The sequence below is a fragment of the Phragmites australis genome, chromosome 4 (genome assembly GCF_958298935.1).
Source record: "Phragmites australis chromosome 4, lpPhrAust1.1, whole genome shotgun sequence".
Classification (NCBI taxonomy): domain Eukaryota; kingdom Viridiplantae; phylum Streptophyta; class Magnoliopsida; order Poales; family Poaceae; genus Phragmites; species Phragmites australis.
Window position 1 is genome coordinate 41,719,730 of NC_084924.1, and position 13,756 is coordinate 41,733,485.

General features: G+C 43.2%; 1 protein-coding gene across 1 annotated transcript; it reads right to left on the reverse strand.

Annotated features, from left to right (window-relative positions):
- Positions 1-367: 367 nt before the first annotated feature.
- On the reverse strand, positions 368-3,974 carry LOC133916583 (probable receptor-like serine/threonine-protein kinase At4g34500). Its single transcript, XM_062360318.1, has 6 exons — positions 3,299-3,974; positions 1,703-1,807; positions 1,475-1,597; positions 1,190-1,360; positions 751-1,090; positions 368-655 (listed from the first exon to the last, which is right to left on the reverse strand). Exons 1-6 carry the CDS (start codon positions 3,820-3,822, stop codon positions 548-550), a joined length of 1,371 nt encoding a protein of 456 aa, XP_062216302.1. The 5' UTR covers positions 3,823-3,974; the 3' UTR covers positions 368-547.
- Positions 3,975-13,756: the final 9,782 nt, after the last annotated feature.

Consider the following 13,756-nt stretch of genomic DNA (forward strand, 5'->3'; position numbering starts at 1 on the left):
CCATTTCCTAATTCAATATCCACACCGTCACTGCCCTGCAACGAGCCTCCGCTCCCAATCTCCACTACGCCACTTGGCAGAAAAGGCTGGATCAGCTTGTTCAGGAAACAAACCGAGTCTCCTGGTGAACACAACTTGAAAGTCTATATCAGATTTTAAGTTTATAAGTTAAAATAAAATAGTTTAAGTTTTTATTTTTAAACTAAAATGTTAACAAAATATATGACAAAACACTCTCTGTGTATCCATAGCTATGAATTCCTAGAGCTGAATTTTTAGAATTAGGACTCGGTCAAATAAACCCTAAACCGAAAATCTATTTTATGCCTACCATTATCGCCACGTTTGGTCAGCCGGCACAGCATAATCAGAAAAATTATCAACCGTGTGTCCGTCACTCAGTCAAACCATACATTACGTCAAGCACCACAAAACGAAACGAACATCATCAGAAATCCTCCATCTCGCCGCGAATAAACAAAAATGTACACCGGTAAAAAAGTCAGTCCAGCTCCTCCTACGTCGCGGGCGGTTGCTGACAGCTCGCTCATCTCCACATCGACTTGTCCGAGTCATCGGTCCCGACGTTTTCGGACAGAAGCGACGGCCGCGTCCCCGTCGACGTCCTGTGAGACGCCCGCGGCGAGCGGTGCTCCTGCATCACGCAAAACCAAGGACGCCACTCACATGTCAAGGCCGCGGCGAGTACCAGATCGCAGTGGCATCGGAGGACAGGTGAGAAGGGCGCACCGTTCGGAAGGGGAACTCGTCGCCCTCGAGCATGTGCACGATCTGCCCCATCTTGGGCCGTTTGTGCGCGTCGGAGTCGATGCACCGGAGGCAGACCAGCAGCACCTTGTTCAGCGCCCGCGGCGGCGGCGGCGCCTCGATGCGCGGGTCCACCAGGTCCTCCACGCGCCGGCTCCCCACCATCCCCTTGAACCACTCCACCAGGTTCACCTCGCCGGCGGGTCTGTTGTAGTCCACGGGGCTCCGCCCGGTGATGAGCTCCATCATCAGCACGCCGAAGCTGTAGATGTCGCTGCTCTCGTTCAGCATGCCCGTGGACGCGTACTCGGGAGCCACGTACCTGCAGAGGTTGAGTTTTCGTCAGAGGACTGGTGCTTAGAGATCGTCGTACTGGTTGTACTGAATTGACACAGAGAGATGTATGAGCAGGGTGGCGTACCCGAATGTGCCCATCACACGGGTGGTCACGTAGCTGGAGCCGGAGCCCAGGACCTTGGCCATTCCGAAGTCGGACACCTTGGGGTTCCATTTCTTGTCCAGAAGGATGTTGCTGGACTTGATGTCTCGGTGCACCACTTTCGGCTCCAGGCCTTCGTGCAGGTACGCTATGCTGCACAGATGACACATGAGCGAACGCAGCAACATTTGCATTCTCGCGCTTATTACGATGAATGAAATGAATAGAACATGATCGTGTATCGGTGAACTGCCATCGTAAACACACCCTTTGGCTGTTCCGACGGCGATCTTCATCCGTATTTCCCACGTCAACGGGCTGACAGGCCCGACGTCGCCATGCAGCCACTGCTCCAAGTTGCCATTTTCGACGAACTCATACACGAGCATCCTGTGAGCACAAATTCATGGCATTACCACAGGCCAGTGAGTATCACCAAACAATGATCAGTGGCCGACAGTTGTTCAGGAGAATTCAGAAGTGGTATGTGCTCACCGTTTAGGCCCTTCTGCGCAGTACCCGATGAGGCCCACAAGGTGCTTGTGCCTCACTTTGCCGATGGTTTCAACCTCCACCTTGAATTCCTTCTCAGCCTGACCCCTAAGACAAATCACAATTTCACTCAACGTTCCTAGTTGCTTAAAATCATTGATCTTGTACTGGAGCTATCTCCGTAGAAACTTCTAATTTCTCAAGCATTTCATCTCGAGCTTTGCTGTAAATGTCCTAGCATGGTATCGTGGAGGTAAGAAACAGAAATAACTGTTTCTTCGGTGCCAATAATCAGAAACCCACGTGCATGCATTTGATTTGCTTGAAAGCTAAAACAGCTTCAAAGTTCATAACATTGCATATTTTAGCTGGATTTATATGTCTACGATCTGAAAAGGAAAAGCTTGGTCATCGCTTTGCCTTTCCTCTGCTTTATCTTTTCTTGAAAGAAAGGATTGATCGGTGCATATGACTGCCGACAAGCTCAACCAACAAGTAGATGGATATATACGGGCCATCACACAAAAGCACAAAAAAGAGTCACCTACTCATATCACAATCATACGTAGCCTGGAGAAAATAAATTTATCTCTCTTTTTTTTTTAAAATCATTTGTTGACATACGCTACATTTAATCCAGTCGCAGGATCATCGAGATCACTCATATCAATAATCATGCACACAGGGATACTAATGATTAAGGTGTGGACGTGCCTGCATTGTCTATGATTTTCTTGCTAGAAATTGATTTTCTTCAGGGACTTGTGGTCGTTCAGTCAAAATGACCATCTGAAGATTCTGATCCTCACTAACTCTAAAGCTCTCAAAGATCAACCATTTGGTTTTTTTTGGCAAAGACGAAAAGGATTCAGATTATAAACCTTTTTCTCTTGTTTTTCGAGAGCTAAAATGCACAGATTCTTGAGAGGTTCTCATTGATCTTTTCGGGGGCAAAAAATGTTGTGCTCACAGGAATGGTTAGTTGCAAAGCACTCTATTGATTCAAACTGTACAATTCAGTTGCCTAGAAATGAAGATTCACATTGTTCATAAAAGTCAGAAGTATTGCTTTTAAGGTAATAAAAGCATGTTTTACAGGTTTTTTTTTACATGACCATAATAATAATTGACAATCTTGAAGCCACACCAACAGCAAAACTACAACTACCCCCACGTAATTTGACAATTGACAAAGAAATGCATGCAGTCTAGGAAAGCATCAAACGTACACCCGTTGTCCAAATCCAATCCTCAAAGAGTAGTACAGTACCAGCACAGACTTTAGGCATTTACATCAGAAAAACAAAAGGAAAGTAGCAAATTGTATTGGTACTACCGCGGTTAATTTCTTTTATACATGGGCATTTTTTTATCTGAAAGTGGAGTAATACTTAAGCTTGGCGCTTGGACCATGATCAAACAAGAACAGAGTACTCAGTTGTCATTTTTTTTTATCTGAAAGTGGAGTGATGCTTAAGCTTGACGCTTTCACCATGATCAAACAAGAACAGAGTACTCACTTGTCATTTTTTATCTGAAAGTGGAGTGATGCTTAATCTTGACGCTTGGACCATGATCAAACAAGAACAGAGTACTCACTTGTGATCAAACAAGTCCTTGACCGCGACCACCTCGCCGCCGTCGAGCACGCCGCGGTATACCGTGCCGTATCCTCCTTCCCCGACCACGTTCTCCTTGTGGAACCCGCCCGTGGCGGCCTCCAGCTCCGCCAGCTCGTACCACCTCCCCCACCCCATCTCCACCCCCGGGGCCCCGCCGACCCGTATTTCCACCTTCTTCCTCGCCGGCGACTCCAGCGAGCTCGCGGCCGCGGACGAGCTGGCCACGTCGGAGGAGCTCGCGCCCGCGCCCGCGCCGGCCTCGGCGGCCTCCGCGTCGGCCTTGACCTTGCGCGCGGACGTCGACGCCGGACGGGAGGATCCGGAGCCGGAGGAGGGCGCGTGCTCGACGCGCGAAAGAGAGGTCGGTTTGGCGCCCCGCCGGCGCGCGAAGAACGCGGCGGCCGCGGCCGCCGCGAAGACGAGGAGGACGATGAGAGCGGCGGCGGCGGCGCCAGCGGCGGGAACTGGCAAGCCGAGGAGGGAGGTCCCGGCGCCGTCCATTGGCGGCGGAGCTCGCGGCTCTGGGCGGTGGGGCCGCGCGACCCGTTAGGCAGCAGAGGGAGTGGAGGGAAGCGGAGCGTGTCCTAGGCAGCACAGCAGCTGCTGCTCTGTCCTATGGAGTCGTGGGAGTTTGTCGTTGTTAACGTTGGTGGCCTCGGTGCTCCGTGGGCCTGACCCATCAATTTTGATATTTTCTTAATCATTTCTCAAATAATCCGTGCATTCATAGCTGAGGCAGCGACATGCTACCTCCAGATGCTATGTTTTGTACAGGTTCCGTCAAATTTTAAAATTTTAATTATTAATAATTATTTAAATATTTAACATAAAATATAAAAATCGTGTAAATTTTCTTAAAAATATTTTTATAATATTTTATTTTTATTCGATTTTATAAATGTATTTTAATAAAGAATAGTGATCAAATATTTATATTAGAGATCGTGTTATGTTCGAAACATTAGTATTGATTTCGCAAATACGAGTCTTTTTTATCAATAATTAGCACTAGCATGTTGAGTGACATCTAAACAGAAACCCAAATGCAAAGGTACTATTGTCTATGGTAACTGCATGGAATACGCTAATCGACATCTGAACAGAAACATTGTTAAGCTGTTAGCGCACGACGATCTTTGAAGGCAAATTGATGGCGGCAGGCATCGATGAATCGGTGGCCCAGGCCTACCGGTGGCGTTCTATGGGATGCGTGTGTTTTTGTTTTGGTGTGCCATGCGTGACTCGGTCGTTGGGTGGAGGCCGTCCCGTGAGCCCAGGAACAGGGCCCTACGAGACTATATCTAACGGATTTTTTTAATGATCTAGATTTTTTTTTAATTTTTTTTCTATTCAGTACTCTAATGATTTTTGTTCGTTTTCTAGGACGGGATTCTCTTTTCTATTTATGAATTTATTCAAAGAAAAATTATTAAAAATTAAAAAAATAAAAAGAATAGAAATAGAAAAAAGAATTATGAAGGAAACAAAATGAAAGAGAAATGATTAAGGATGGTCCCACGGCTCTGCAGCTTCTGCTCCTCCCAGCGGGAGCGCTGCGCCCGCCCAATCGCCGGGATCTGTTGCCCCTGCAGCAGCAGCTGCGTGTAGGAAGCTATTGACGCATGCACAGATGCTCTGTACGTGTGTACTTACGCATGTACAGTATACGACCGCTCGTAGTACTCCGTGATAAGGATCACTACGACAGCTGAGCTCAGTCATACACTTTGTTTATCGTCTTGCAACTTCCAATTTGGCCTGGGAACGCATCATGATGATGATGCTGCTGCTGCATCGAACACGCTCCTCCCAGATTGTGTGTGTTCATGAAGTAATAGTCACCTCCACATCCTTATACACCTATCGCAAGCATACAGCGGATCGACAACCCCTCCTCCTTCCACCGGTTGTAAGTCCACGAGGTGGAGGTGGAGAAAAGAGAAGGAAAAGAGAGAGGAGGTAACGGTGAAGGTGAAAAAAGAAGAGAGCCCCTACTCACCAGATCTGTGTCCGCCACGGAGCATACGCATCTGAGGCGCGAATAAACAGCTCCGTTTCCTAAGCTGCCAACAGCATCCGATGGATGATTGATGAACCAGCCAGCTCAGACATTACTATTTCTCGAACATACCTCGCGGTCCCGTCAATCTATTAGATTTAGCTTCTGTGATCTTTTCAGACGTCACAGTCTCTCCATGGCCCCACCTGAAAGACACGTTAGGAGTATATATTAACCCACATCGATCACAGATCCTGCCCTCTCCTTTCTGAAAGGTAATACTACTGTTTTTTTAGTAATTTATTAAATTTTATATTTTTATAAAAAAAATTATGAATGTTTAAAAGTATACAATACTAATAAAGTATATTTCACGACGAATTTAATGATAAGAAAATTTTAGATATTTATATTTTTTTAAAAAAATGTAAATAAAATTGCTATAGTAAAAAATTTGTGACAAGTAAATAAAAATAGAGGTAGTAATTAAACTCGGGAGCCTTGGATAGTGACAAACAAGCAACCTTGGATTGGATTATCCTTTTGGATTAAGGTTTTGATCTGCAACGTTCAGGTTCTTGGGAGGTTGAGGTTGCCGGGAAAGCGACGAGGCGAGGCAGCAGAGTAGTCTGACACAGGTTGGCCGATAAAAAAACAAGCCCGTGCCTCCGCCCTCGGCGCGGGTTGATTGGCTTGGAAAGCAAAGCGTGCAAAAGAGCTGGGAGGTGTGTGTTGTTCTAGGCTTTTTAGACTATCTCTTAACAGTTTTCTTTAGTGGGTCATGTTTTCATTTTTTAAAGCTTTAACAATTTTATACGGTTTTCTTTACGCTTCTATTCTTTTTATCTTAAGATTTTATCTTATTTTTCTTCATGATTCTATTTGAAGAGAAATTATTAAAGATGAAAGAAAATAAAAAAAAGAATTAGAAAAAGAATAAAATAAAAAGAATATAGTTGAAGATATCTTATTGTGGTTTCAGTTTACCGGTTCTCACTCGACATGGAAAAAAAACTCGGGTGATCATGTCTTAATCACTACGTTGGTGCACTCTGCCCTCAACGCTCCCATGCCGGCCCTATTGCTTGTATCCACCCAACTCGCGTCACGGAATGCTTCTTTCTTTTGCGGTATGGTTGTTTGTTGAATGCGAAATTTTCATAGGTCCTCGCACACATATGATTTATTAAGAACATTTATTTACATTAAGATTTATGTTAGAGAAATATATTAAAAAATCATATAATAAATAAGGAAAATCATCCTATAGATGAATTTCAGTGGAATAGATCGGTAGTTGAGATAAGGTATGCGTCAAAGTCTGTATGAACTTGCATTTTCAGGTTTCGTTGGCATCGCGCAAAGTTCCGATACGTGGACAAATTGCAAATTAAGAGAGGATTCTGAATTCCTGCCTGGAGTACGTACTTCAAGAGAGCCTTCTGGCTAGTAAACAAATTGCACTAAACAATAAACCTGAGTCTCTGCGAAGAAAAGCAGTGGCATGCATATATACGCAATTAAAAGATCACGAGACTCACATCAATCGCGCTCTAATCCATAACACGCATGAATGATTCACCGACGACGGCCATCTGATCTGATGGTTATACAGGACTCGATGGACCCATACCAATTATTGATCGTCCGTGCACGCATTAATTATCATCTCTTGTGATTATTCAGGTTTCAGAATCCAAGAGCTACATTTCATCATCTATCATATGTATAAGCTTCGCAGCACGTTCATGTCAACCTAACCAAGAGCAACAATGGCGGCCGGAGCGACAAGTACGTCGGAGCCATGCCAGCATGCAAGGGTAGGTCGACGCCGGCGCCATGCCAGCATGCAAGTGTAGGTCGACGCCGGCGGCCGGCTGGCTGGATTAATGGTGGAGCTCGGGGGTAGCTCGATCGGGGGGCGTTGCAAGTCGTACGATTTGTTCAAGCACGACTGTTCCCCGGGCCCTCCAGGTCCCTCTTTTCGTGGACTCGCAATTAGTCGCTGTCCGTCCGGGATCACCAACGATCATACGGTCACTTTGATGCGAGAAAAGCTAATATGCTGGGCACTTAGATGCGAGTGATTTCCTGTTTGCTACTGTATCACTACGGTACAAATGATCATATTTACTAGCTCATCGCTGCTGATTTAGCTAAGAACCGATTATGATAGACGTCTGCCGGTTCGTAAGAAAAAGATCATCAATGCCGGTTACTAATAAGAACCGATAGGAATAGTCAAATATCACTGTTAGCTCTAGCCATAAGTCAATAATGGTATTATCACTGTTAGTTTTTAATTTAAATCTGCAGTGAAACACATGTCAGATCCAAAATTTATATTGAATCTAGTTTGTCTCACATTCACATCCGCTCATCCCATCCTAAAAAATCTAAGTCTTGAGCACCTCACATCCTCACTCCTTGCGCTCTCTCTCTCTTTGTGTCTCTATCTCCTCACTCGATCTCGCTCACTGTTGTCGCTACTCACCTCCCATCGCTCCACCCAACCTCACATTTGCCGCCCTCATCGCCCTCCACATGAATCCAACGATGTGGAGCTCTAGGAGCTCATAGATCTGGCGTATGGAGGTCGAGGAGCTCACGGATCCGATGAGGCTTCCTCTCATTACACACGTGTGACAGATCAGGCAAGAGGGCGAGGGTGAGATCCATGGCAACCAGATTTAGGGTGAAGTGAGTAGAGGAGTAGCAGATGTGAGGCTTCGGCACGGGTGCAACCTCTTTCATGGCCTTCTCTCCTCCACGGTGACTGTGCACTCCTCGGTTTCCACGGTGGCCATGCGCTAGTCGGCTTCCACAACGACCATTTGTGCTATGGTGTAGCGAACATGATCTTCTTTAGGCATGTATGTGATTTTGATGATTAATAACAACATAGTCAATGTGACTAATATACTTATCAAGTATATGCTTTAGTATGTCTCGTAAATACAATACATGAAGAAGTCACCGAAGTAGGGACAAAGATTAATTGCATTAGAGAAGTCATAAAGAAATTGCACACGTCGGTCCGGCGTAGAGGAGTTTGTACATGCCGAAACATTTCAGCTCGTGGTAACTGTATACACCGGAAGGTCCGTACATGAATATAGTGCATACTAGAGCATTTCTAGAAGAAGAAGATCGAAGATGCTACATGTCAGATGGTCTGGTGTTCTGAGTTGTATATGCACGGTAAAAGGATCGAATGGTCCAAGAGGGAGGTGAATTGGGCTCTAATTAAAAACTTCTACCGATTTTTAGAACAAGTAGCAACCTTAACCTAGATGAAAGAAAATGCGACTACATGAATAAGTTAGAACAAGGCTAACAAACTAGCAAGCAAAGATACTAAGAAAAATACGAAAATAAAAGCTTGCAAGAATGTAAATGCTTAAAGTAAATGCAGACTAGTAAAAAAATAGGCAAGAGGACACCAGATTTTTTCCGAGGTATGGAGAAGTTGGCACCCCCTAGTCCTTATTGGTGAATCTACTAAGAATACCGTTCCCTCTTAAGTAACCAAGATCCAAGTGCTCCCTCATGTTTGTCACTTCTCTATCTCCGAATTGACGACCATCAAACCAAGTACAAACCTGTCTTGGGGCTCCTACAAGAACTCCAAAAGCTCACAGAGAACACCTCCAATTAACAAGACCAGTTAGGTGTTGCTAACAACCAAGAGTAATAAGCCAATAGATTCACTTGATCAAGATCAAGTCTAGACTACAGCTAGATATATGCTACTCTTCAAACACTAATGATGTCCTTAACTTTTTAATTAGGGACTTACAAATCAACTCAACTGCTCTATCTTGCTTCTTGATGACATACACATTATATGAATTCCTCTAGGTCGCTAGGAATCTAAGTGAAACGAAGTGAAAGGGTATTTATAGGCTAGAGATCTAAATTTAGCCGTTGCCTAGCCACCTAATTTCTGTTAGACACTTGAGAAGACATCCAAGCCACCGTAATACTTAAAGTTATCATTTAAGGAAATTAAGCATAAGATTAGATAGTGATTAGTGTTTATAGGCCTAGAGAGAAGTGTTGCTAGGTGCTGCAACATAGATGGTGGATTAAGGAGTAATCCTACCATGTACCGAGTGGTACATCGACACCTTAGAACTTTGGTGACTCACCGACACCTTGAGCCTTTGGCGGCTCAAACTTGTTGACCCTCCGACTTAGTGTAGAGCGACGACAAGAAACTTGTACTAGGATACGGAGACCCTTGTCTTGGTAGCTCAAGCTCCGGTCTAACTTATTTACATTTTCGTATTTACATACTTACAATTTACCTTTCTAGAGTAGTTTTGCTAGGATTGATTATAGGTTACAAAACTCTTACAGTCGGAAGAATAGACATACTAAATAACCTAGAGCACATTTAGATAGAAATTAATATTGGTTTATCTTGTGAAGTTTTTAGAGCCAATTAGGTTTTAAGTATTCTAATTCACTCACTCTTAGGACGTCACCAATCCTTTCAAGTAGGCGTGGGGCCGAACGAGATTTATTTTATTTATTTTTTGTTTATGGAAAATGGCAATACTGCTAATGGACAATAGCCAATAGTGATAGCAATCCGACTATCACTGCCCATTGCGTACTGTAAGTTCCAAAACAGGCAGTGAAAGCCAGCTTGGAACAGGCAGTGAAAAGCTATTTTGTAGTAGCGTATGTTAATAGATTTCTCAATTTGACACTGAAAAAGTCATCTTCTCTTTCATGACATCAATTTAGTTTTTTTATCTCCTAAGTGTCACTGCCTTCATAATGGAGATGTTAGTAGTGGCACACAGGGGATGATAATTTTAGTTTTTTCATCCTTTGGGTGCCACTGCTGTTAACTCCATTATTACAGCTATCTCACGCAAGGAAAGGAAAAAAAAGTGATGGCAGGGAATGAACTATTATTCTTTTAAGTAGTAAATCGAGAATTTCATTAATATTCAATGGTAAATCAAGAACTTCTTTAATATTCAGTGGCATATAAAAAATTGTCTTATTAAATGTATCTGGGAGTAAGTAAGTACTAATGCTACCACTAACAGTGTTATACTGAAAGTATTGCCAAACACAAGTAACATTTGTTTTGCATTTACAGTTCTTTGTTTTTATGAAACCTCTTGTTTCGACATGTTCAAATTAGTTAGCAGGCCACCAAACAATGCACAGCAAGGGTCCAGTTCAGCCTGTTACTTTGTCATGCATGTTACTAGCTGAGTAACTTGAAGGTAAAGGCACGCACAGAGATTCTTGCCATCTTTATCAGTTTCTTCACCATTCCCGATCCTGCACTTGTTCTGGCTCCTACGCTCAGGTGTGAAGCTCGAATTAAAATTATGGTGATACTAAATATATAATCCAAAATAAATATTAGTTTTAAAGTTTAATTTACTCTGATCCACATGATTAAAATAAAATAATTGCTTCTACAATTTTGATTTACCTCTACCTAGCTTCGCCACTGCCTACGCTGAGGGGCATCTAGGATTGGATAACGAGTCATCTCAGCTCATTTGGGCTCAACTCATATGACTCGTTTAATATAATAAGAAAAAAGCCAGTTCTGCTCGGCTCATTTGGCTCACGAGCAGCTCGTCACTTTTTTTTTTAAGAGAGCAACTTGTTACCATAATGAAAAGAATATAAATATTTACTAAAAAATACATCGATAAAATTATACAATAATAACAATGATATCTACAAATATATTACTTTTTTGCATGGTTTAATCAGAGGTATAATTGTTGTAAACTGAATCTTTTCTGAATATTTTTCAAATTTACATGTAGCATAGTAATAGACAGATCCATCTATATATATTCTGCTATTAGAATAAAATATTCCTAAAAAAATATGAAATAATGTTCCCCACACATATATCTATACATGCAAAGCTTGAAGAAATAATAGAAGGGAAAAAAGCTGACCAATAAAAAGTCAAGTAGACTGACGAGAGTCTCTCTATCAAAAATGAAGATGACCAATGAGCAAACCGATGATATAGTGAAATGAAGTGAAGAAGATGGGGCTGGCTCATTTGGCTCACGAGCTAAAACTTTAACTCGATTTGTTAGATTTTAGAATGAGTCGAGCCGAACCGAGCTAGATACGAGCTAAACTAACTCTTAAGCTTCGAGTTTTTCATCGAGCCGTAGGAGCATCCAAGCGCTCAATCTGTGTCAGCCTGTTTGGTGGTTGCAGACGAGCTTTGTCCTTTCTTCTTTTCTGTTCTTTTTGCGAGGAGCAGACGAAGCTTTGTCGATCTGAAGACGCTACTCTGTTCATATCCCCGCGAAGGGAAGAAGTGATAGCTCTACCGACCATCTTGAGCTTATTCGATGAGGCTACTGGCCTGCGAACCAACTTTCAAAAATCGCTAGTCGTGCCGATAAGATGTGCGGACCTACCGCTAGACTACATCCTCGAGGAACTATCAGCAACGTGTGCCTCCTTCCCCATCAAATACTTCGGACTGCCCCTAGCAGTTGGCCGTTTTAAGCGAGTAGATCTCCAACAACTTGTGGACAAAACGGCGGCCACCTTTGCGAGATGGTAGAGAAAACTCATCGCCCATAGCGGAAGACCGACTCTTGTCAAAGCGGTGCTTACTGCCGAACCGATATACTTCCTTGCGGCCCTAAAGGCTCCACAACAAATACTCAAAGCCATCGACCGCATGAGAATGCAATTTCTCTGGTTCGGTAATGAGGCCCTCATGGGTGGCAAGCGCAAGATCAATCGGAGCAGGGTGTGTAGGTCGCTAAGCAAAGGTGGACTAGGAATCCTAAACCTTCAGAAGTTTGCAAGAGCATTGCGATTACGTTGGTTATGGAAAGAGTGAAAAGATGACTCTGGGAAAGGTTCCAAATCCCTATGCACTCACACGGACAACAGGGAATGGGGAAACCGCCTCGCTCTGGGACTCGGCGTGGCTGCAAGGCCATAGGCCGTGAGACATTGCTTCGAACCTTTTCTCCACGTCAAGGGGAAAACATAGGAATTTGCAGGAGGCCATTGCAGATAAGCATTGGATAAGTGATCTAGCCCTACCACCTCATATCACGATCAGGTGGATCGTTGATTACGTACTGCTCTGGTCTGCGGTTGCCTAAGTGCAATTGTAGCCCTTCGTTCAGGATGCGATCTCCTGGAAGTTTACACGTGAGGGGAGTACACGGCGGCTTTGGCTTACGAAGCATAGTTCCTAGGCTCCATGGAAACAAATTTCAAATATCTAATCTGGCAGGTGAGGGCACTGCCAAGATGCAAACCCTTTGCATGGCTGGAAAATCAAAATAGATTATAGACATCGAACAGGCTGGCTAAGAGAGCCTGGCCCCACAATTCACGCCACCTTCTGTGCAGAAAGGATCCTGAAATAGGGCTTCACCTGTTCGACGAGTGTAGATTATCACGACGAATCTAGGAATACCTGGCAGATTGGGTGTTACAACCATCTTTCAAGCCGATAACCTGGTAACAATCCAGCTCCATTCACCAATGGTAGACAGGGATGGCATCTATCCCAAACCTGCCAAAACAAGGACTTAAGTCTCTCATCATCCTTGCCTGTTGGGAGATTAGGAAGGAATGCAATACCAGGACCTTCAAAAGAATGGAACAACCGGCTCTCCCGTACAAAGGATAAAGGGTGAAGCCAACTCTTGGGCCTTTGCTGGACCACATGCTCTCTTTTTTGCTTTCTTTTTTCTTTTTTGTTTCGTTTAACTGTAATTTCCCATCAGGTTCCTTTTTCTTATCAATATAATCAACTCTCCTGCTTGATTGTTTTAAAGAAATATAGCTTTGTAAGCTTTCCAAACAAAAAATAGAACTGCAAACTTTCAAATTAAATGAATCTGGAACCATATACAAAATATTATTGGTCCTTTTCAAATAATTTGGCTGCACACTACACTTACATTCATAATAAATCGTTATAGATCGTCTAAAGACTTTTTATTCTTTCTAAATTGGGGCATAAGTAAAATCCCTCTTTAACTTACATGCAAACTTTAGTGATATAGAAAATGATAACAGATCCAGCAGCCCTAATGCGCGGTTGTATAAACCATTTTATAGGCCTATATAAAAATTTTCATATAGTTGTAGCAATTCAACTATCCATAGTTCTATGTGGATCATAAATGCACCATGATTCGTATGCATAAGCAAAGCTGTGAGAACTTATTAAGATGGGAAATAGATGATAAATGACAGATGACAAGCAACCACCATCATATGATTATTCATAATAAAAGTCGCTTAGCAGTAGTTTAAGTCGGTCCATAATTGCTTAATCCCAGTGGAAAAGTTTACTTACTGTTTATTCATCTCCTAGATGCGTTCTCCGATGAGAGAAGTAAGGGCATGATTGTTGGCATTATTTTGGGGAAAAATCATCTTAGAAAGTAG